This window comes from Micromys minutus (genome assembly GCF_963924665.1).
Source record: "Micromys minutus genome assembly, chromosome: 6".
In the NCBI taxonomy this organism is placed as follows: Eukaryota; Metazoa; Chordata; class Mammalia; order Rodentia; family Muridae; genus Micromys; species Micromys minutus.
The window spans coordinates 2969264-2995467 of record NC_137975.1 but is presented as its reverse complement, the minus strand read 5'-3'; the positions used below and the strand labels follow the sequence as shown (position 1 = coordinate 2995467).

General features: G+C 40.1%; 1 protein-coding gene across 2 annotated transcripts in view; it reads right to left on the bottom strand.

Annotated features, from left to right (window-relative positions):
• The window catches only part of EDEM3 (ER degradation enhancing alpha-mannosidase like protein 3), a 55861-nt gene that overhangs the window by 21322 nt on the left and 8335 nt on the right, over window positions 1-26204 (bottom strand). For both annotated transcript variants that reach the window (XM_080917681.1, XM_080917682.1), the window contains exons 3-13: window positions 22065-22165; window positions 21541-21580; window positions 17720-17832; window positions 16108-16261; window positions 13931-14065; window positions 12308-12413; window positions 6126-6223; window positions 3872-3997; window positions 3611-3694; window positions 1368-1451; window positions 594-718 (exon numbers count right to left, since the gene is read on the bottom strand). In XM_080917681.1, coding sequence (XP_080773807.1) covers window positions 594-718; window positions 1368-1451; window positions 3611-3694; window positions 3872-3997; window positions 6126-6223; window positions 12308-12413; window positions 13931-14065; window positions 16108-16261; window positions 17720-17832; window positions 21541-21580; window positions 22065-22165 — 1166 coding nt within the window. The remainder of the gene's footprint in view (window positions 1-593; window positions 719-1367; window positions 1452-3610; window positions 3695-3871; window positions 3998-6125; window positions 6224-12307; window positions 12414-13930; window positions 14066-16107; window positions 16262-17719; window positions 17833-21540; window positions 21581-22064; window positions 22166-26204) is intronic.

Below are 26204 nucleotides of genomic sequence, written 5' to 3'. Positions count from 1 at the left end.
GTATAATGCTGGCAAATAATGGTTTCAGTAGTTATGAAATGGATCTTTGGTACTAACCAAATGAATAAACCAGCTTTAGTGACCACTCAGAGTGCAAGACTACAAAAGTGATCTTGGAACAGCAGGAATGTGAGTGGCAGCCACACTGCTCAGTGTGTGTGCCCTTACCACTTGAGTACTTCAGGACACATCTACGTAGTAGCCAGTGAAACAGATCCCAGCACTGTCTCCCCAGGGATAGAATCAAGACCACATATTGACATTGACCATGATACTGTTGATGAAGAATTCTTGACTGAATACAAGTCAGCTCTTTCACTATGTTGATAATTTTTCTTACATAATATTAAAACCATTACAGCACAGAACACAATATTTTTACTGTCCCTGAAAACAGTAAAAATAAAAAAACAGTAAAAAACAAAACAAAACAAAAAAAAAAAAAAACTCTGACAGACCACGGCTTTCCAACCTGCTTTACACGAGCAGATCAAAGGTTCTTAAAGACAAGAGCAAGTAAACTGAGGTTTGCACTCAGTGCCTGCATGCTGTGCTGGGCTCTCTGCTGAGGCCAGGGGACGGCGCTGGCTTACCTGTCCTCATGACTCCCAGTCCGAACGTCCTTCATGGCAGCAAATCCACAAGGCACTCGAGCGTACTTATTCAAATTTTCAATAAGTGTTTTCCCCACTTCAAGGTAATAAGGGTCTCCTGTAGCCTGTTAAAAGAAGGATAAAAATGTATGCATAGATGGAGCATATATGCTGCCATACACCATTATTACTACATCCAGTAAGTACTGAGTGCCTACTAGATGCCTGCCAGGCCTTCTGTTGGGCACCAGCACACATTACATGGGAAACAGGTTTGGAAATACACCACTGATTCACCGATTTGATTTATAGAATTTCAACCAACTGAAACCATAAACTTAGCCTTTAAGTTACATTTCTAAATCCTCAAAAGAGCTCCCTGGTTGAAGGGAAGAAACTTGCTTTAGGACACACAATATAAAATTGTTGAGTTTTGTTTTTTTTGTTTTTTGTTTTTTGTTCTCATGACCCTTCTTCTTTATAGCAGAGATTTTTACGGTGTTCAGAAGGGGATAATTTATAGCATAGTTGAGATCTCATTTTCCTGTGTCTTCTGTCTGGAGCTACAGCCTCTACCTCGGGTCTTCAGAATTATATTTGAAAAGGCACTAAGTTCACATCAAATCTTACATTCTTCTATAATATTATGAGCTAAATGAATGCAAATCATAATACATCTGAACATTATAACCATGAATATTATTTTTTATCATAACAGAGCAAGAGAAACAACAGGATGTAGTGAAAAGGCCAAGAGGCGGTGAGTTATCTTACCTTGTATAAGAAGTAGGTACTTTCTGCAAACTCTGGCCTTAAAGGATGCTGAGCCCAATGAACTCTGAAATCTGTAGTAAATGCCTGTATAGAACAACATATAAGTAAGAATTAAAATGTGAACAATCGGTTTTAGAACACAAAGCAAAATATATAAAAGGTAAAAGTAACTAATATTCAAGTCACAGTAAATTTTCATCCATAAAATCCTATTGTTACTAAAATACTAATTCATCTTTAGAAAGACTGTTTAGCTGAGCTTAATGAATTATTTTTCTGTGTGTGCACGTTCGTGAATGTGTGTAATCACAGAAATACTCACAGAGGGTAACTCTGGTACTCCTCAGTTTTTTCCATCCTGCCAAGTAGAGTGGCTGACCAGGGAGTCCCAGAGAGTCACCTGCCTCTGCCTCCCCAGCGCTGGGATTACGGATGTGCACTACCCTGGGTTCTAGGGACTGAACTCAGGTCTTCACGCTTGCATGGCAAGCACTTCACCAACTAACCCATCTCCACAGCCTACATTACCTTTTAAATAACCAACTGGACCAACAATAAAGTCAGAAAACCTCAATGGCATTCAGTAGAGGCAATAAATACATCCTATATTGTTGATAAGAGCATTTTCCCTTTCTTTCTCTCCTTTTCCTCCTAATTAGTACCTATCTACTGTTCCAATTCCCTTTTAATCTTTTTTAGTTGACAAAACTGTGTTTGTGGTGCACAGTATGCTATTTTCATGTGCCCACACACAGTGACGAATTCAGTCAAGTCAATTCATTCATGTATGTTTCATCTAACATAACATATTCTGAGGACACTTAAAATTTACTCTCTTCTATGTATTTCTGTCCTTTGTTATTTTATGTACTTTCAAAGATATATTTTTATTGTAGCCTATTTTCTTTTATAGTAATATCAAGTCCTCTGTGAAATGAATCAAAAACTTACTTAAAATTAGTCTATTTAAAATGTCATCAATAACAGCCAATAGTGTCCTTAATTTTTTTTATTTTACTTTATGTGCATGTCTGTACTGAACGCCCTGGAACTGGAGCTACAGACGGTTTGAGTGCCCGTGTGACAGTAGGAATGGGACCTCGGCCCTCTGAAGGGCAGCCAGGGCTCTTCAGCACTGAGCCACCTGTGAGTCCCAATAGCCAATAGGGGGTTGTGGTTTTGTTTGTTTTTAAATAAAAAATGAAGAAAAATTTCATCTGTGATCAGTGCATCTTACTGAAACCTCACATAACTCGGTATGAAGATGAGCTGTCTGCAACGCAAGGCCTTGCACATAAAGGTGAATAGAACTATACTTCCCAGAGCTAACACCTTAGGAACACCTAAGTAAATGGAAACCTTAGGTATTTCACAGAGAACAGAAAGAATAAGGCTACAAACAGGGTATAAGATTTATAAAGGTATATTTCTAGAAAGTCAAAAAGCAAGCAATTAGTATTTTTTCAAATAAATATAGCAAAGATATTTATTATAAATGTAATGTTGTTTTAAAAAAAAGTCATTTTCAGTCAGCATGAAGACAATATCAGTATTTTTAGGATGAGTGCATAATGACCAAGATCACATCTAATGTACACGGCTTTCATCAAACAAGCTTCAAAATATGCATGGTGAGATCTCCCTCGCTGGTGTGCAGCATAAATCAGAATGAAGGCCAGCAAGACCGCTCAGCTCGTCAGTAAGCTTGCCATGCGGGCCTGACAACCTAAGTTCAGTCTCTGGAACCCACAAAGTCAAAGGAGAGGGACTTCACGATGAGACGAACTGGAGCAGGTTGACAAACAGTGAGCTCGGGCTTCAGAGCAGCCTCACCGCTGTCCTACATTAGACCTCTCAACGTATAAAGAAAATGATATGTCTAAACAAAAATGTAAAGGAGTAAACGTCTTAAAGATGAAGACTGATTAAAATGTAATCAACAGCAGCCAACAGCACTCTCACATTTTCTATTTTATGTGTATATGTGTTTTGCCTATGTGTATATCTGCTGAATCCTCTGGAATTGGAGTTAAAGATGGTTGTGAATGGCCATGTGGAGCTTTAAATTATAAATTTAATATATATATAATTTATATATATTTGTTTATATTATTTAAATATATATATATGTATTAATGTATTTTACATATTATTTAGATATTGTTTTATACATTTAATATATAATTAAGTTACTATACACACACACACACGTGTGTGTAGGAGAATTTTAATTATTAGCTTACCTCTGGTAGAAAATTGTGTTTTTTAATCACCTGGTATAACATTTCATGAGTTTCAATAGCAGGTCTAATATCACCCTTTAAAACCTAGAAGTAAACAACAAAATCATTTAGTAGAGCATGGATTAACTTCATCTATAACCATTACATTACAAAGTTAGTACAACCTTGAAACGATCACTTTTATCATTTGAGTTTTAGAGATCACAAATGCACTTAATCAAAATAAAATCATTCTAATGTGAAGAAAACAGGTGTCTTTACCTGCAAACCTGGGAAAAAGGCAAGCAGTGCGTCCATCCAGGTCCGAGCATTCAGCATTGGTTTGTGGATATGCACATCGAGTAGGAGCGGTGGCTGGCTAATATACCTCATTATGGCATCGTAATGCTGAGAGAGCATAACAAAGTGTTCATAAAAGCAGATGTAACAAATATATACACTACAGTAAAATAACTGCATCTGAATACATATAGATATAGATAAACTCCTATGTCAATTCATTATGTAAATATTTAAGTGAAAGAAATTATATATACTGCTCTATATTTTCTCAGTCATATGCAGAAGTATGGGCACAGCTCAGTGGAAGGATGTTTGTCTAGCATGCCCAAGGTGTCAAACCTAAGGCATATATACACAAATGGGTGTACGCACACACACAGAGAGACAGAAACAGAGACAGAAGAACTCAGACAAACAGCTACTACGGTGTAGAACAAGCCTGATGCAGTGGTGAGTGCCCACAATGCCAACCCTGGAAGACTGAGGTAGAGGAGCAAGAGTCCAAAGGTACTGTAGGCTACATACAAGATCCTGTGTCTTTCCAAGGTAGAATATTAAAGCCTACAACTAACATGAGACTTCCTGGGGCTTACTGCACAAACATGAGGAGCTGAGTTCGGACAGCCAGCATCCATATAAAAAAGCCGGGTGCAGCACCATTCTCTAACCCCAGTGGCTTAGGAGGTAGAGACAGGATGATCGCCTGCTGGCCCAGCCAGTCTAGTGAAGAGATTCTGACTCACTAAGGCAAGGCACGCAGCAATTGAAGATGACATTCAACGTCAGCTTCTGGCCTCCACACACACACACATACACTTGAGCATTTGTGAACACATATAAAAAGCAAAAGCGGTGTAGGGTCTTCTGAGAAAGAGACCTAAGCATCTTTGTGTGCTGTGATCAGCTCATGTTAGGTTGCCTGTGCGGCACTGATGTTCTCTGGTCCCCTTGGAACAAAATCAGTTTTCATCTTAGAGTTTAGTTTCCCTCCTTGAACTGTGGTCCCTTCTCAGCTAACCCAATATTCTGGAACTTACTACCAAAACTAATGCAGTCACTGCTACCACTCTCATGGTCTGCTACCTCTGCCTTTTCTGTTACTGGAGACTCCTCTCCCCCTTCTTTTAACCTTTGAAAACAGGACAAATTGTATTAATGAGCCAACGATAGTAAGTTACTGACTTAATTCATATCTAAGAAGAAACAAAATCTTCAACAGCTTTTTAAATACTCAAAGATGTACTAGGATATTGTATTTTTATTTATTTTTATTTTATGTGCACGTGTGAGTGCCTGAATGCATATCTGTGCACCACATGCACGCCTGGTGCCTAGAAAGACCAGATGAAGACATGGATGACCGGGAACTAGAGTTAAGTGGGTTGTGAGCAGCCATGTTGGGAACTGAACCCAGGTTCTCTGTCAAAGTAGCAAGTGCTCTTACCACTGAGACATCTCTTCAGCCCCAGTTTAAGCTGCTTTGCTAGCTCATCTGGTATTTACTCACTATTATTGACAATGTTTAGTTACCTATGTTCTAATTACTGTGAACATAAAGACTCTTGGAACCTCCCAAAACAAAAGGTAACCAGGGATGTTCACAAAATCAGTATGCTGCCCAAACGGGATATAAAAACTAAGATCTTTCTACTGCTTTTAACTACATTATTAAACCATATCACATATAAAATGCACATCAACTGATGGATGGGCAAAAAAAAGAAAAAAATTGTGTCTAAACGAATTTATTAACAGGGCTGATGAGTTTGCTACATTAACCTTAGCTTGTTTCAGTTAAAAAACCCACGATGTGTCCAACTGTCTCCTTCCCCAAAGCCTCTCTGTGTGGTTCTTAGGTCCAGTCGGAAGACAGCATCTTTTGGAATGAATATGCACTACCCAAACCCTGATGGCTGGTATAAAGTCCCACATCTCTAGAACTGGAACCGGGAAGAGAGCTAGCTGTGTCTCATTCCAGGAACTGCCTTCCTCGTTCACAAGGTTCCGTGAAACCCAGTTTACCTATTTTGACTGTTGTGATAAAGTGAGGAGACCGCTGTGTGGATGTGTCCCACGTGCACACTGCCTTGCCCACCATCAGTGAGAGCTGACAAAACACTGCGACACATTTTAGGACAAATTGTTTTACGAACATCACTTAGCTTGTTAAGTTTTCATCATCTTAAACTTGTGAAATTAGCTACAAAATTAATAGAAAAATAAATCAACTTACCGTATTAAATCTTTCCAGAAAACTGTCATCTCCAAGCAAGACATAGGCTTTCAACAGATACTCATAATATGAGTCGATCCCTGCTCCGACTCCACTATCTACAGGAAACACATAAAGGTGGTCCTTCATTAAACACGTCTGAACACTAGTGAGCAGGACGTAACCGCACGCCAACATGAAGGCCCTTCTGTAGTAACTGCGCTTCTCTACACTCACAGCCCTCTCTGTTAATAGCTCCCTTGCTGATAGTAATTGTTTAAAAAGTGCTATGACATTGGTTATAATTTTCCTTATTTAGAAAAAGAGCTAACACCACGTCTAAGCTATATGGAGGATAAATTAACAGTAATTAATCCAACAAAAACTGAAAATTCTAAAGAAATAGAAACCAATTTTTAGCAATTAAAAGCATTTTAAATTTAAAAGATCCAAAAATGACAAAAGAAGAAAGCTTATACCTAAAATTGTAATCCTTTTTTTTGAAGTTTTTCATAGTTTTTATTATTTACAATCTTCCAGAAATAAAGGAAAGATCACATATTAAGAATATGGAAATAAAAACAATATCACATTTTTAACAAGATGTCTGAAAATAGAAGTTATATTTTAAAAACTTGATGGAAAGTAACTTAAGCCAAGAATTATACCATCACTCCGATATTAAAATAATCTACAACTACAGCAGTATAGCTCTGGTGCCCAAGGAACACTAGCGCACACAGTTTAGTACACCATACATCCACCTATTATCTCAACGGCGGTTTCAAGACTCATGGGCGGCCAGAACCCATTTCAGTGGTAGAAGCCGCGCAGCATCACAGGGTTTGAGCAATCTCCAAATCCACTTTGATAAAATGTATAGCGTATAAGCTATAGAGATGCTCATTATACTGTACTGTTTAGAGACAGCAAACCTAGGCATGTTAGAGCAGATGCGGCTTTCCCCTGGCTACTCTCCCTGCAGCTCACTGAACACCGGAGCAGAGCCCACATACACGGAGACTACGTAACTAAGAGACAAGTCATGCACTTCAAGTGAACTCAGAGTACAAGTGAGTTAACACCGCAGTGAAACTTGCTGTCATTCAAACAGGGAAGAAGGGAGCATAAGAGGAAAGAGACAGAGGAAGAAAACAAGCCCACAGCCACCATACAGACACTCAGAACTGTCGACATGACGGCAAAGGATTGGGAGGAGGAGACAAAGGGGTCGGAGCACATTCAGTTTATCTTTAGATGTCTTTAGAGACTCAAAAACAAGAGGGGAAAACGCAACTAGAAAAGATGCAGCGCGCTGACAACAGAAGGAGCGTACGCCTATATGTATGAATGTACTAAAAACCAGCAGACTGACACGAGACAAGGCAAAGCTGTTGAGATGTGTGCAAATCGTATGGACACACTTCCAGCACAGGCAGCTGCAGGACAGAGTGGAGCCAGCTACTAAGAGACAGGCTCCACCACTGCACAGCGACAAAGGGCTCAGCTAAGAGGAGATGGCAATTAAAAGTGAATGCACCCCCTTACCCACTGCGACATACATAAAAAGGATTGGAAGAAATCTTCTTTAATAAACAGGTCATTAATGTGGTCTGTATAATATTGATAATTTGAGTAGAAATGTGAATTAGCCCAGCCACTATAAAACTCAGTATGGATGTAAACATTTTCAAGATCCCAGTCTTCTGACCTCCCGTAACGGGCATACGATGCCACTCTAATATCCCTAAAGACAGCGTGAGATCATTTAATACACGGGTGAAAAGCCCGTCTTCACCATGAAAACCCAGAGATCCCTTTCAAAGCTCTTTACCAATGGGACGAGTGTCTGGACTGGAGTTCTAGTCCCACCCTTGTGTCTACAAGACGGGAGTGCTCATTTGGAAAAAAGTAAGAAACCAGAGCTTTCTTCCGAGACTTCCTGGACAGAAAACCCAGGGTCTGTCTGAAATTGCTGCATTTGGGTTTCCTGTACTGAGCTGCCTGTGCACCGCTTAAGAGTTCAATTAGTTGGGTCTCTTTCAATGGCTGATTTCCTTAAGCCATATTAAAGAGATGGGAGGAATGATAATGTGCCCTTCCCAGAACCCCTGCCTTCTGTAGAGTCACAGCACCATAGTAAGGAGGTTTGGGACTTGTAAAGAGTAGGTGTGGCCTTCCTTTGTCCCTGGAGGAGGGCCTTAATGTTTCAAAAGCCCTGTGGATCCGGATGCCGAACTACCAGCTACTCTGCACTATGGCTGTGCACCTCCATGTTCCATCATGGTCATAGTGGACTAAGCCTGAAACTCTAAGCAGGCTTTCTTTTCTAAGAGCCTTGGTCATGGTGTCTCTTCTCGGCAACCAAGCACTGACTGAGACGTGGTATTTAGAAAACAAGAACCATATGGTTTCTACCCCATGTGGAAACCAGGTGTGTGCAGGGAGTGGAAGAGGACCCACACAGTAAAGGGAGCCTGTCAGGGATGGAGGGGGAGGAAAGAGACAGAGGAGTGAACATGACAGGTATGTGTGTGAAAACATCAGCGTGAAACCCATTACTTTGTGCAATTAAAATGCACCAATAAAACAAAAAATTAGCTGAGAAAACTGACTTGTACAGAACTCTACAAATACTTAGGAAAAATATTCTTTCCTAAATCCTTAAAAAACACAAAAACTGTCCATGTTTTAGGTCAAAAAAGAGCACCTGATAAATTTTAGAGCAGGTACCAGCATTTAGTTACTGAACAGTCCACCGAATCCCAGGTATAACTGAAAACCACGCCTAACGAGGTGAAAACCCTGCTGACGCTTCCTAAACAGCAGAGTGCGTCTCATGTTACAGACATCAACCAATATTGATATGCAGATAGTCACAGACGTCAACTTTACTATCACTGTCCTATTCAGAAAATGTTCTTAAAACAAAACAGGGTCGACCAGAGGAAGACTGGCGCGAGTGACATCATCAACAAAAAGACCCTAACGGGACAGCACGGGCCACGAACAGAAGGGGGCACACGAAGGCACACAGCCAACAACAGCAGCGACGCATGCACAATTCTGCAACTTTAAAGTCACACTCAACCAAATGCAAATGGCAAACCCACAAAAGCAATAATTTTAACATAATCTAACAGGGCTTGGGACACAGCTCAGCGGTAGAACCCTTGCCTAGGGAGGGTGAGGACTTGAATTTGAGTCCCTAATACCAGAAAAAACAAAACAAAAACAAAAAAACAAACCCCTAAACCACATGGGATGGCATTTTGGCACTCACTCGGTTTGACCACCAATGATGCCAAACATGTCTTCCTATTTATTGGCTTGCTTATTTATCTGATGTTTTTGGTGCTCACACTTTAAGAGGCTGGCAATACAGTTGGAGAAGATGCCAGCACACAGGCCTCTTACATGCTGCCAGTAAAGTGCACAGAAGTGAAGAGATTAGAATTAGAACTCTCATCCTGAAGTGAAGAGCATTACCTCACAGTACTATCTAAAATTTCTAGCCATATAGCCAGGAGAAACTTCTGCACGGACAAGGAGTAACTTCACAGCATCACTAATACCAATGATCACATCAGCAAAATCTTTGAAAGCACTCAAGTGTCCACTAACTGGTTTATCACTGCAGCATTGGAAAGTTGTGAGTTACTTCACACTGCAGTGAGGATGAGTCTTGGTAACTTATTGCTAAGTGAGGTCTCACAGGGACATGCAATATGCTCTACTTAAATGAAACTCAAACAAAACAAAAACATACTTTTTAGGAATAGCTAGAGGTAAAATCTCATTAAGAGACACACTATAAATGATGGTAAAATAACAGTAAATGTAAGAAATCTGGCTTCTTCACTTGGAAGGAGGCAGCATTCCAAAGGTTGGAGCAGAACAAGACCACATACAACAGGACTGTGTCCAGAAGTTACTGCTGCAAATGCTGCTTAGAAGGCACTTAGTGTTAAAGAGGACTAATCAAAATGGGCTGGACCTGAACCAATGATCAGGCCATCAACCAGGAATTGCAAGGAATTCAAGAAGATGATAAGAACTGAAAACAAAAAGTTAAGGAAAATTGCAGAATTATAAAGTAAGTTCTCAGGGACCATTTAAACAAACTTAGAAAAATTTGTATAATACTAAATACAATTATTATACTTATTTCAGTTGTCAGATTAATAATTACAGATTCTATTTATTTAAATGTGGCTATTTTTTAGACACAAACAAAAACGAACAAAACTGGTAATACAGGAATACTGACGGCAATATTTGTTAGTGGGTGCCTCCTGCCCACCTGTCTCTGGGTTCTAGAAGACAAAATGCCAGTCCTCCAGGTCTTGCTATAGCCACATTGTAGCATTTCTGCCAGCACGGTCCACAGCTCACAGGAAGGAGTCTATGAGGCACCCACCACTTCCGCATCCCCAGGAGCCCTCCGGGCTCTGCCACCCTTCAATGCTTCTCCCAGAACGAGCTGCCGTGGGGAGGGATGTGCCTTAGTGGTTGGTAGACTTCAGAGGAAATACATCCCCGCACTTTGTCAAAGAGTCAGTTGCTTCTACCTCTCCATGATTTGGAATTGAGTCTAATGGAGACCTAGCAGGGAACCAGAGTTGTCTGCTTCCATGGACCAAGACTCTTTCACTAGTTAGAAAACTGATTTCTAGGATGGAGACTCATCCTGCAAATTTGTGCAAAGAATCTGAAACCACACTAACAAAGCCAAAACTAAGGATATGCTCAGTGAAACCAGAAACCAGAAACTGAACCTAAATAAAACTGCTTGCACACTGCCTGAGACATAACAAAGACTATGTTATCGACATATTATACTGACAGGTATTCACCTTTAAATGTTTTCTCTTCAAAATATTACAGTGTGTATTTTATGTATTTTTATTGTCAATCATTTTTTACAATAAAAGAATGAGATAACCTAGATTCAAATATACTCAAATATATCAAATACAAAGATGGTATGTGTTTATTTATATGTGGATTTTAGCTGCTAAGTCTCCCATTCGCAAGCGACATCCACATGACCTCAGCGGTTAGGTAGAGTAGGGACTGGGTGGAGAACTGGGTCACCCTAGAAAGGGGAGATAGTTATGGATGGGCTGGGTGAGAGGTGGGGAGCTGATATAAAAGGATCAAATGGGGAGGCAGAAAAAAAGAGGGAAATTAGGGAAGAAATATGGGGAGGAACAAAAAATTGTGTAACATTAAATATAAGTATTACATTTATTTTAATTGTCAGATTAATAAATTCATTAATTTTTATTTATACACTAAATAAATAAAAGTACTAAATTTTTGTTTAGAGATAAGTACTTAATTTTTACTTATAGACAAGTACTAAATTTTTATTTATAGACAAACAAGATGAGCCTTTTGGAAAACAGAATATAAGAGATAACCTCCAGTGTATTTCCATTCTTCAGAGCTGGTCTAACAGGGGAGTTTTAAAACATACAATATTCCTTATCCAATACCAGATACTATTTGCTCATAACATTATGTTTCTTTTCCTGATTCTAATTAATTTGAAAAACTTAATACTGCAACATGTAGAATGTAATTTTAAGTTATTACGTTATTACCACTTAATTCTGTTTTCTAGTACTATAAATAAGATGTGGTAGATATCTTTCGAAACAAACTTCCTGTGCACTTGAACTCTTTCCTCAGGCTAGGTTCCAGAAGTACAGGTTTGGTCACTGGGACTATCAGTGACTTTTCATAGCAGTGACTCTGACACATGCCAGGACTGCCCTCAGGATTCCAAGTCAAGTCATTTACCCTCCAGAGACTCTGAAGTCCTAATGCCTCATCTTACAGTGTGGGTGCAGACAAACATAAGGTACCTAATTTGTCCAAGATCAAACAGCTTAATTCTAACAATATGACTCCAGAGTCTATGTTCCAGTCTATTTCTAGAGGCAGAAAGCAGATACACACACACATGCACGATGGGGAGAGGGGAGACTGACAGCATTAAATATATCCACTAAACTATGAAATGAGATTAAGCATTCTTGTTCCTCAGTCCTTAAGGAAATCGACCCCAGTGTCTCGTTTCTCCTTGCACCTGTTAATGCTGTACTAAGTTTGTGAGACAATGCTGTCTTGGTTATTTTCATAAGTCCTTCATCTAACAACCGTCCTGAAGATGTCTAAAGGCCCGGCCTGCATACCTTTGCGCACCCAGTCTCCAGTATGAATGTTGATGGTCACGCCCACTAAGTTGCTACTTCTCTGTCTTTTCTCCCAGAGAAAATCAAGAGCTTTTCTTGCATATTCCTATAATTAAAAAACAAAAGCATATTTAAAGAATTTCGCCTTTGGCAAAGACTGGGAAATCCATAAAAGAGCCATGGGATCTTTTAAGAATTAAGCAAAATTCTTAAGACAGCCACTTAGAAATTTCTTTAAAATCTGGCCTTGGCTCATTTGAATACCCATGGCCATTTAGCCTTGTAGCATGGGTCATACACATATATAAATTATTATACTAACTGCTGACATAACTAAATGTACTTTCTCAACTTGTGACTAAGATAGAGATAGACAAAACAAGTCGAGCACAGATGTGGTTTCATATCAATTTTAAAAAACAGGCTACAGCATGAAACCCTGATAACAGTAAGGCTCTGTCAAAGGCATATTACAAGATTTTAAAAATCATGATTTTCAACATTTACTCAGAAAAACAAACAGAACAATGGAAACAGTAAAGACCTGCATTTTAAACCCAGCTACATTTGTTTCCCCACAGACTGCAGGATTCTCAGTAAAACTCAGTTTTGCCCATAAATGTGTCAGTATCTCAGAAAGTTTTTAGTTTATATTAAAATGTGGTGGGCTGGAGGGATGGCTCAGTGGTTAGAGCACTGACTGCTCTCCCAGAAGTCCTGAGTTCAAATCCCAGCAACCACATGATGGCTCACAACCATCTGTAATGGGATCTGATGTCCTCTTCTGGTGAGTCTGAAGATAGTGACAGTGTACTCACATACATTAAATAAATACATCTTTTAAAAAGATGTGTTACAATTGCCTATATGTTTAACAAAGGGAAACTACTAGACAAAAAGATATATTTTAAGATTTAGATTCAAAACATTTACCAATAACAGCCGATAAATGTGCCCTCAGGGATATGCACGCACAGCTGTCCACTCACGCCCAGACAAGAGCAGACAAGCTTCACGCTGGCTTCGATCCCATCCTGATCCAGTATCTATAATGAATGGTGATCAACGTTCCCTACTTCTGCCCTGCTATGTTAAAGTGAGCACATAAGTAACTCTTGAAATCTAATGATAACTAAATTACAATGAATAATTACATTAGAATTTTTTAATGTAAGCAAAGATAAACCCCAATAAAATATGTAGGGTAATGTAAGTCTTTTCAATAGTGATTAACATATCCTTTGAAATAACAAATTTACATATTAGACTCTCAATCACGGCTTCTATACAAACGTCACTATTAAACGGTTTGTGAAGGTTTCAGAGATACAAGCAGTCATTTGGAAGTCTAATAAGTAAAGCACAGGTACCAGGACAATTGTGCTAGCAAGGAGACACTAAATTTACAAGATGCAGTTAAACCATCTTCTAAGAAGAAAACTAAAATCTTGCCCTATCGTCTGTGAACAAAAGGTGAACTTACATCTAATACAGTGCCTCACAATGTCTTCCATGCCTGTAACACTAACACCTGATTAAAAGTTCACTGAAGTAGCAGTGATCCTACAGTTAGAACCCTAACCCTTAGCCAAAGGAACGGATACAAGGTCCTGAAAAGCAAACCTCAAATATTGTGGCTCCTGTGAACCGACTCAGAGCAGCAAACTCGAGGATCAAGGTGCCCGCACAAGCTGTACAGGTGTCTGTCTCAGTTCCCGTCCGGGCCTCCGGTTTTCTGATGCCAAACTTTAAATTAATCTAAATACAATGAGAATGTACCATGAGCAACTACTGAGCGAACAGGAATTTATGACCTCTCAGTGCCAATCAAGCCTTATCAGACTGAAAATGATTCACTGAGTGAGTGAAGAGTGAAGTCAGTCTGAGGACGTCGGCAGCTCTCCAATCAACATCCAGGGAAATACATTCTGAGCTTACATATACAACTTATGGGGTAAGTAAGTTCTCATTTATTTTCTTTCTTGATGATGTAATAATACAACATTATAACAATATAATCATTAAAGAATACTGGTTAGATCAGCTATAAAAGAAACTAAGTTTAACTGAGAATTTGTGAAACCAGTACAATGTTAAGTTCTCCACAGAGAAAATTAATTGTAATGGTATATACTTAGAAGAGATTAACATTTTTATAGTTTTTATAGATTAATTTATTCTTGACCACTTCTACACGTATACAATACAGTCTGCTCACACTCCTCCCCACCCCTCACCCTCCTCCCCCAAACACTCTCTTTATTATAATGATCTTTTACTGTGTACTAAGCTAAACTGGTGGGGAAGTCAATGGCTATGACTTCTGGTCTGAAAATACAGATACGACCTATCTGTATCACGCTGCTAAACACCTTCTCAGTCAACAAGGACTTCATAAATACAGAAAATGAGCCTTGCTGGACTTAGATTTTCAGAGACGTTATAGTAGATGTAGGGATGGTAGGCCTAAAGCATGCAATTAAAAAAACAGATCCCTAGGAGTTCATGAGAGCACTACATATTGTCTTGGATGAAATGTAGTTTCCCTAGAGTATAGGAATATGGGGGTTGAATATAAATGCCCCTTAGGCTTATGTTTGAATGCTTGGTCCCCAGTTGGGGAACTATTTGTGAAGAATTATAAGGTGTAGCCTTGTTGAAAGAGGTGTGCCACAGGGCTAAGCTCTGAAGATCTAAAAGCCTCCCAGCATCCCTTTGTCTCTCTGGCTGCCTGCCATACCATCTTTCCGTCACCATAAGCCCTTGCCCCTTCCTCTCCTGTTACCTTGGCCATGGTGCTTTGTCACAGCAATAGAAAAGCGTTAGAAAGTCTACCGACAAGCTATAATGACTTCTGAATGCTAAGGGACATCCAGTGAAGCAGGAAGAATGTTAAAGTTCTCAAAGCAATTCAATAAAAACTATGTTTCAGTCATGCCGTTTTCCCAAGTGTTCCGATAGTAAGCCTGAGAAAGGAATGACCACTTTAAGATACAGTAGTTTATGAATGAAATTCACTTGGCTTTATTTTTGGTTGTGGGCCTGGCCTTTGAGGGCCGAGCCATCTCTCCAGCCCTTAGACTGGCTTTAGTTGCACAGCAGCAGGAAGAAAGGGGTAAGGGACAGACCTCATGTCTGACTTGGACAAGTGTGAGATGTGTTAATAAAGAATGAGACTTTACTCCGTCCTCAGTGGCTTCCTTCCCCACTGCATTAATATAAACTGTTCTTGGAGGGCAGACCAATAGCAAAGCTCCCAACAGCTCTACTGCCAGGTCCCAGAGATCTAAGTGCAGCGTGAGTGAGGGGCACACCTTCTCCTTCCCCGCCAGTCTGCCCGACAGCCTGCAGAGCACACAGATCACAGCAGGACACGCCTCCGTCTGGAACGTCTTACGGTTTGGTACACTGCCCACTGTAGGATGCTTAAATGCTGCATCTCTGAATGCTTTCTCTTCCCAAGCTCCACTTCCTGATCATCTTCCTCGTGGAGAGTAACACCTTCCTACTCCCAGAGCCTCCCTACTGGCTAAGTACCAACAACTCTGCCCCACACTGCATCCTGGCATCTGTCTCCTCCTGCAGCACGATCTAGTCCGACACAGTCTGACACACCGAGGCCGAGGAAAGCTCACACTCACGATACATCGCTCAAACGTCAGCTGAAATGTCAATACATCTGCTGTCAGCTCTGACGCGTCTTCCAGGCTTATGCCAGTGAGGAACCCTCTCGTCACCAGCACTCACTCTCCAAACAGCAAAAAAAGCATCAACAGAGCTGGACCTGCTCAGTGACTCACCCGGGGATATGGAAGGCCACTGGTAGTGTTGAAAGCTGGTAGAAGCTTGTAGCCCAGCTGCTTTGCCATCTGGAGCAGCTCACCGTTGTACCACTGCATGTGCTCACCTTTCTCCTTCAGCATGATTGCCAGCGAGTGTCCGCCCAAAAGACCCCTGGGATCAAAGAAAAACCTGACCTGTACTTCAACTGACGCTATTTACAAGCTACTGCCTAAGAAGGTGTAGGCATTTGTACACAACAATTTGCAAACATAAGGCTACAGAATGGCTGAATTCTTTTTTGCTGATTACTCATTCTTTGACCAGCTATTACAATCACATAGCTAATATACCAAGGCTGCAGATTGGAGTTTGAACTCCAAACACACTACAAGTAAAAAACTGATACCCTGCAGGCCCTTCCTCCATACACATACAGATAAATGCAAAAGTATACAAACTGTTAAAACGTACTTGACATTCTCAAGTCCCAGAGGGCACCCTGGATTCCGCATGCATTTTTATTAAGATTTATCTTTATTTAATGTATACGAGTGCTCTATCTACATGCCTGCATGTACACCTGCATATCCGAAGGGACCTCATTACAGATGGTTGTGAGCCACCATGTGGGTGCTGGGAACTGAACTCAGGACCTCTGGAAGAGCAGTCGGTGCTCTTAACTGCTGAGCCATCTCTCCAGCCCACTACATGTATTTTAACAAATGAGCTAAATGTCTTCAAGATGAATGTAAAGTTTTAATTTTATCACCATCTTTGAATCTTGGCATAAAATTTAAAACACTTTAATCCTTATTAAAAGGTTTAATTAATAGTCTCTAATAAGTTAGCTTAGACTTCTTACATTTAATTCAAAAGGTGGGACGGAGAATTACAAAAGCTATTGAACATGAACTTACCTAATGTTAGGACAAATCAGTCTTATAATCTCATACTTGTAGCCCTTAAAGGTTCCTTACTGTCTGAGGAGCAAGCCTGTAAACTGATCTCATGACTCTCTACAGAGACTCCTAGCTAGTGCTGGCCAAGTGTAAAGACTCTTAGAGAGCTGACATAATTAACGGAAAACACAGCCAACCTACAATTTCTTTTCACACGCAGACCACCTGTAGTGTGAGTCTCTTTCCAAAGACTGTGATGTCTATTACGGCACGTTATGACATTATCCATGTGGCCAGTTTTATGACATCCCAAATTTTATCTTTTGAGGGGGGGGGGCTCAGACTGGCATGGGACTTACCAGGCAGCTGGGCTTCACCTTCTTAAAAGTCTCCTGTAAAGACTTCTGAGTCTCAGCATCACAAGCCTGAGCCACCATGCCTACATTTCAAATTTCCTCTCTCTTTTTCTCTTTCTTTCCTTCCTCCGCTCCCTCTCTCTTCCGCATGTACACAATGCCTTTGGAGACCAACAAAGACCCCAGGCAGTTGTGAACGGACTTGTGGGAGCTGGGAATTGCAACTACAACTCCTGCAAGAGCTCTTGACTGTTGAGCCATATCTCTAGCCCTCTGAATTCTGTATTTCAGAACGTCTTCACTACCTTCAAGAGACAGTCAGCGGGAAGCTTTTCTCTACAGATAGCATTCCAACCCTAGCATTGTGTACTTACCCAAGAACTCTGATGTTTGTTTCAAAGACTGAAACAACTACATCGTTATCTAAATTAACATCCCTTAAAACTTTTCGAACTGCATCTTCGAATTCCTTAGTTTTGTTTAATACCTGAGGGAAGAAAAAGATGAAATAAAATTCTTTTTTTCCAAGCCAAAAAAGAAAATTATACTCAAAATTAGACACTAAAATCAATGTTAGCATACTTTAAGAGTCAGAAAAATGAGTCATTCAAAGTAATACATCCTTTAAGGATATTATAAAAATGTGATAATGTCTAAAACTGAAGAGTTAAGTAAACGCACTGAAGCATCTTCACACACTGATGCACTGAGGCATCTTCACACACTGATGCACTACAGCGTCTTCACACACTGACGCACTGAAGCGTCTTCACACACTGATGCACTACAGCGTCTTCACACACTGATGCACTGAAGCATCTTCACACACTGATGCACTGAAGCGTCTTCACACTGATGCACTTTCAGAACTTTAAGAGATCCATCAAAGGAATTCAGACTGGCTTCATAATACAGGCTGAACATCACTAAGCCCCAAATCTGAAATTCAAAATGATTCAAAATCTAAAAATTATAGGTTACAATATCTTGTTGGCACCAGTCAAAATGTTGCAGATTTCAAGTATCTTAGGCTGCTGGATTAGGGATGCTCAGCCTGTAAAGCCTATGACATGTACCAAAACACAAACTTCTAGAACCAAGTGATTCAGAGAAAAAGATTTTTTCGTACACAGACATGAGACAGACAGGCATACATAGAGAACTTTTTCTTTTCCTACTTCAAATACTGTGCAGATCTGTATATACACATACATTGTCCATGGCCAGTTAACGCTACATGAGGTGTGCTCTCCTGGGCTTGCTCAGTGGGTAAGGGCACCTGCTGCCAACCCCGATGCCTGAGTTCAATCCCTGAGACCCATAGAATAGGAGGACCAACTCCACACAGCATGGTACATGCACCAGAATAATCCAATACATAAACATGTCAAATATGAAACGGCCTACTTCAGAAGAAAGTACCGTCTTCGCTGACTGGGCCGGAGCCTTTGTCCTACGCCACCCTTACCCCACGGACGTCCCACTGGCAAAGGAAGCCATGTACGGCTGCAGTCAAAATCAGGCCTTGATTCAAGCTCTAGTTCATTCATGTAAATCACGTGATTCAAGTCAAACCATTGCATATGTGAAAGTGTTCCTTCGTCTATAAAGGAAGGAGGAACTACTCTGTAGAGCTGTTTTATTAAATGAGACCACATGTGCAAAACACTTTGGCCGGAGTGTCTGACTTAAGTCCTGAACAGCATTGCTATTATATGTTTACATGTTTAACATCATTACTATTGTAATCCAGCAAGTGTAGACTTATGACTCAAAAGAAACCTGCAAAGGCCGCTCTCGTTTTTTCCATCTAAGTTAGGGAGGTGATTAGATGTTATGTAGAGACCAGATGCAGTAAACAACGTTGCCTTTGACTGTTTAATCTTTTTGTTTGACAATAACTTTGCAGGTGGTTTTTTTTTTTTTTCAAACTTGATCTGATCCTATCTTAAGCGGGACACAGTCCCTAAGAGTATGTGTCTAAAATTCAAGTAACATTTAGGGCAAGCCTGAAATCAAGGACAATGGACCTGACTCTGAGCTGACTAGTTTCTCTCGCCAGCCTCACAAGCATGTGAGCTCCATGGCAGCAAATGCAGGCGTATGTGCCCTGCCGCACTAGGAGAAAGACACACCCGCTCTGTCCCCCTGGCCATCCCTTTTTCTTATACCTGTTTATCTTCTCTGCGGTCTACCTCCTGAGAACTGTTCTCACTTACAGCCACATTTCCCTCCAACATACATCACAGGAGTACCAATGCCAGACTTCCAGGCAGAGCTTAGCTTTGCCTGTGATAAGCTACAAAGCTAATTCTAACGGGCTCTTAATTCTCCCTGTTCCTTTGTCTCCTAACAAGTAGCAAAAGGAGAGTCTAGGCTCACCCCCTCGCACCTTTTATTCTGTTTTCCAACCGTTGCCCTTTCAGGTCCCACAGTAATGTGGGTATACTCGTGCATGTTTAAGCGCCAGATTCTAAGACAATAAGTCGAAACTAGTATTTTGAGTGATTCAAATTTAAAAATCAAACTGTGGCAAGAGGAACTGACTTAACATTATTTTACAAACTAAACAAAAATGGCTGGGCTCTGTACACTCATCACTACAAGCTCTGTGAGCGTTATCAAATCACTAAATCACAAGATTTTTTTAAAAAAATCACAATTTACAGGCAAACTTACTTAAAAATACTAATACTTGCGTTGATTAAAAGCATGCAACATAATGACACCTCTAAATACAGGCAAACCTATAAGAGTACTCTCTTATTTTCAGTTCTGTTTAAACTCAAAAATACTCAGGATAATGATTTAAAGTGAATTTGTTTATTTCCAATGCTACGGTTACTTTGGTTATTCGCACATGAGAAGATTGAGATAAATACTTTATAAGTAGTATTTCATTTATAGAGTGTGGACACCTGTTTGTGTGTAGGCACATGTATGTCAGTGTATGTGACCACCTCAGAACAGTTTGTATAAGTCAGTCCTCTCCTTCCACCATGTGGGTCCTGCTTGTCAGGTTGCTGGCCTTGGTGGTAAACACACCTTCCGAGCCATCTCACCAACCCACAATCATTTGTACTTCTAACTAGATCCCAAATAACGCTGTTATTACTGGTCTAGGCACCTTACCTTGAGAACTAATAGCAAACTCTTTCAAAGGTATAGCCTGAAGAATACTGCTTCACAGCAATTGTGGCCATCCAATATGAGAAGCCGACAGATTTCTAAGTGCAGGAATGTTGTGCATCATGGGAACACCTTTATGTGTGCTGGGGCAGTGTGTGTCTTCTCTGTGACCGTGAGTCAGAAATGCAGCACTGACTATCTTTTTCATAGTTCCTAGAGTGCAGTTTGCACTTCCTCATTCGTCTTTGTGAGGGAAGCTGTGACTGTCACATCTCCAGCCCAGCTGAAAGATCTAAACAGTCGGTTTTCACCATGGCTACATCACAGACAGAGAGAGCCGTGACCAGAGTGGGCATGTCTCTCTAGATGTCAGCTGCTATCACAGCGAAGTTTCTGTCCCAAAATTAAGAATGTGCTGCTAAGGAAAATACAGAAACACTACCAGAAGGCAAAAACTTTCTGTTACTTGAATGATGTTTCTATCTTGTTTTTAGATTAATCAGCACTTGGAATAATAGTTTAAAGTACAGAAAATGTTTACACAAGCCCACATTCCACAATGGTCTAATGGTGGCATTTCAGACAGCATTTCAGAACAGACAGCATCTTGAACACACTCTTGTCCTTCTACGCCATGAACAACTCTAAAACTCAGACTAATCAACAGGATCTCCCACACACAGGACGAAAAGGAGAGACAAAGTCCCTGTTGGGAAAAACAACTTTTGTTTGTGCATAGCTCAGCACTGTGTGGACACTGCTACAGAAAAGGACAGCAAAGCGTCTTTCCAAATCACTTCTTTCAAAGGCTTCAGCCTCCTTGTCCTGAGGGAGGGAAGGTACGTGACCCCATGTCTCCATAAACTATTTGAGTGCTTCCATCATGCTCTGCGACTATGTTGACATAACTCAGTAATGTTCGACCTTCAGTAAGAGCCAAAGGTCTGAACATCCTAAGTTCTTACGGCTTCTACTGCAAACATTAGTCTGCTGCTTACACTTACAGTACTTGAGTATGGCTGTCATGAAATACAAAGTAAGTAACTCCAAGAAAAATGGAACTCACCACAAGAGTGTCCAAAGAGTCGATCAGGGTTAGGGAAAACCTAAGGAACAAGTGTGACAAGGTCAGCAACCGTAAACTTGAAGTGGTCCTCCATGAACACGTAAGCAGAAGTCTCTACGTCCTACTGACTGTGAGTTTTAGTAAGCAGCTCCCTCATGTATCTGCACTGCAATGTGACTGACCACACGATGACCAAGCAATCTGAAACGTCCTACGTATCACTGAAGAGGCATAGAAACTTCATTGGCTCCATTTAAAACAAAACATTAAAGGTCAAAGCTAGGGGTCTAATCCCAGCAGTGCAAATTAAGTTAGTAATCACAAATCAAAACATACCACATACATACGTATGTACATACATACATACACATGCAGTGGCACACGTGTAAACACGCACACACAATAAACAAACAAATGAAAAAGGAATTCAGAGTTGACAAAGGCCCAGACGTGACTGTAAGTTTTCTCTCCTAGTGGGACCTGGTACTCTGAAGACACACCATGTGCCTTATGCTCATACTCACTTTCCCAAGGCGTCGTCCACGTCACCCCGGCTTGGCTCCTGGCCTCTGACACGGCCTCGGCAGGTTAAAGGCATGAGTTCATCAGCTGGGTAGGCATGTTCCTACAGAAAAATTATCAATAACTCACTAAAGAAAGTGAGAGAACATATACATCATTTAGAGAATAGGACTGATACTTAAAAGATGAATTATCTATACAATTTGTAGATAATTTAAAATTTTGATTTGAAATGTAATACATGCTTGGACAAAAGCATATTAAAATTTCTTTAAAAATCTGTTAGTCTGGCTGGGCAGTGATGGTGCACATTTTCAATCTAAGCACTCAGGAGGCAGAGGCAGGCAGATCTCTGAGTTCGAGGCTGGGATACCTAGCCAGCAAGTTCCAGGACAGCCAGGGATACTCTATCTTGAGAAACAAAAAACAAACAGTAACTACAACAAAACCTGATAATCTGATTTTCCCTCCTTGAATCTCACTCTAGAAGTTACCACATTTCAGACCAGCCTTTTGGGGTTGTTTTTGTATTAATATCGTAAAATATATGCACGTGTATCATTTATAACATTCCTTCTTGAAACAGGGTCTTATTATGTAGCCTAGACCGGCCTGTTACCAGCAATTCTCCTGCCTCAGCCTTCTGAAAACTGGGATTACAAGCCCATGCTGCCATGCCCACATAACAACTGGGACCTGAACCAACCCCAGACCAGTTCAGTGGATCTTACTGAATGCAGTCCTTTCTCCTGGTGATGGATGATACCCGAGGTTCCGGTTCTCATATAACTATGCGCATGCATTACTTTGTGTGCAAACTCAAGGGTCTCAGCCATATCAGGCAAGCACTCTGCAAGTAAATAGCCTACATCCAGAAATTGGATTTACAAATAGGTACTTAGGCCAAGAATACTCAACTGTCTCACTTACTCTATATTTTATTCAAACACAAGGTACCCCTGTGTTGTGTGAGTGAGAATAGCTCCCACGAGCTCATACATTTGAACACTTGACCCCCAGTTAGGGATCTACAGAGACTGGGAAAGATTAGGAGGTGTGGCCTTGTTGGAGGAAGTGTGCCACTGGGAATGGGCTTTGTGTTTCAAAAGCTCACATTAGGCTTAGTCTGTCTGTCTCTCTCGAACTGCTTTCAGATGGGATATGAGCTCTCAGCTACTGCTCAAGTGCCATGCCCCGCTGTCTGCTGCTAAGCTTCCCACCATGAGAATGGACTCACCCTCTAATACTGTAAGTAAGCCCCCAATTAAATGCTGCTTTTTCTAAGTTGCCTTGGCTATGGTGTTACTAAGACAACCTCTCCCACCATATGGAATGTTTCAGAAATACTTTAATAATGAAGTGTAATTATAACTTGTATTTATTGGGTCTGTGTTCTCTACCCTCTATTCTATAAATGCAAATAGTTTAATTATCTCAACAATCCTCTGAAGGAGATTCAATTGTCTTCGTTCCACAGGGGAACTAGTACCCAGGACATCACATAAACCTAGGCTGAGCAGCAGCCATGATGAATCCAGAATTCAAACCCTGGTCACCTGACTGAGGAACCCACACCCTTAACAGGACAAGCCTGCACAGCACACATACATGTATCTATTCCTGTACAGGTGAACATGGAGGATGCGCTATCAAACGTCTGTGCACATATTCACTTTCATATACATATTTATTATATGGATCTCCTAAAAATAAGTACGAGTCAGGGGAATATTGAATTTTTTGATAGTTACTACCAAGCAGGGTATCAATTTACTATTTATTTCACTCAGTACGAAATGATTGATGTTTTGTACTTTGCCAATCTCCTGGGTTAAAAGAAAAATCTTCCAGTACTAAAAAAGGATACACATCTTATATTAGCCACTCTGGAGAATGCCTGTTTATATAATTTATTTTTTAAGGACTACTTCTATTGCCAAAAGTGATTCAACAAACATGATTTGTTATAAACAATAAAACCTGTTGTCTTTCCTTTGTTTAGTTTTAATTTCTGTTTGTAGTGTTTTCGCTATAAGCTTTAAGTAGGTACATCTATTCATTTCTGGGTGTCTGGAATACTGCGTCAGGCTACTCTGGGCCCTAGAAACATTACTCACTCACATACGCATGTACTCATACATGTACACACACATATAGACTCACACGCACACATATGTATACATACACACACATTCCAAAATTGTTTTTTCTATGTGGAATTTATTTTGTTTCTAATGTTTAATGCTATTTATCCCCCCAAATGGCAATCTTATAAAGTCTACTTTTTAAAGAATTCATTCTTTCTCAATTATCAATCTGGCTAAATTATCAACATGATTTAAGAAGCTGGTTATGACAAAGGGTTAAAGCTGTCACAGAGGAAGTTATCCTACAAAGGAAACTCTAGACCTATTTCATGATACTAAGAGAGCAAAGTATCAAGTGCCTGACACCCGTCCGGAGTGAGAGAGAACCGAGATGACCAGGGAAGGCGCTTGCCCTGTGTCTTAGGAGAAACTCCTACAAACAGGAGGACTCACTTTCCGTGTGTCTTACCTCCAGTTCTAGGAATCTGACACCCCCTTCTGGCCTTCAAGAACACTGAATGTATACGGTGCATTTTCATACATGTGGGGGGAAATTTACACACATAAAAACCCTTTTCTTAATTCTCAATTTTCCTGTACACTTGAGTGTGTGGTTACAGTCCTCAACACTGTATTTCTTAACCTACTTCTTAAAAAATGAATGATCCATGACGATTCATCCTGAGATGATTCCAGGCAACAAACATGTTGGCATATTTGGAACCCATGTACAGTCACTACATCCGGATCCCACACTACATATTTTAAATTTTAATAATACGCAGTTTCAGCACAAATTCTTAATTATTTTTATGGGTCAATCTCAATACAACTGATCCCCCAGAATGCTTATAATATTATTGCTATGTTTTATATTTAACACATATAAGTTATAAAGTTTTTAGAAGTTTAAAACTGCTTTAATATTTTGAAAGTTATTTTGTAAAAAAAAAAAAAAAAAAAAAAAAAAAAAAAAAAAAAAAAACAAAAAAAACAAAAATACTAATTTAGTGGCAAAAAGTTCCTTACTATTTTAAACTACTGTTTAGAAACCTCACACTACTATTTTTAGAGTTCTAGAAAACAAAAACACAAATGCTCTTATCTGAAATTAAACCTGAACTCCACACTGACTATGAAAATTCAAATCCTGAACCTATGTAGATAATAAAAATATCCATAGCAAGTACAAAGTAGAATAATCAAAGTAACTTTGAGCTAAGGTAAAGATGCTTCATACTCTTTGTGTCAAGATTAAAGGTAAACATAAAACCAAAGGCTTCCTTCAGGTTAACCACAAAGTACACTCCAGAGAGTTTGCTAAGGCCAGAGCAAGGTACACGTGTCCACAAACAGCTGCAGCAGGCTTCAACTGTGCGGACAGTAAGGTCTCCTCCTCCTCACTTGTTGACGAAACCAAGAGTCAATATAACACTTAACAATTATAACCCAGAAATGAAACTTGGGTGGTGATACAGAAACTGAGTAGAAAATGTACCTGACTAAAAGCACGGGAGAAAAAAGAAGTTACAAATACAAGCTACTGGATTCTCCATGTTAGACTCTCAATTTACTCTGGCTTTGAAGTGATAAACTCATCTATACAGTCAAGTCAAAACACCAGCCCAAAGACGTTTAGTAACACTTATTATATGTTAGGTAAAGGGACAGCATTTTATCCTACTAAAAACAACTAAAATCATTAGTCATATTATTGAGCCTAAGTAGATAGAAAACTATTCATAGATTAAAGGCTTAATATTAAGTAATCAGTTCTCAGCCAGGTAGCAGTGGGGCACAACTTTAACCCCAGGGTTCAGGAGGCAGAAGCAGGTGGATCTCTGTGAGTTTAGGGCTAGCCTGGTCTACAGAGTGAGTTCCAGGACAGCCAGAGCTACACAAGAGAAACCCTGTCTCAGAAAACAAAACAAAATGAGGAAAGAGAAAAAAGAAACCAGTTCTCTACAAAAGTGAGGTGTTGGGGCACACACCTAAATCTCAGCACTTGGAAGACAGAAAGAGGAGGATCAGAGGCAAGATGATCTTTAGCTACAC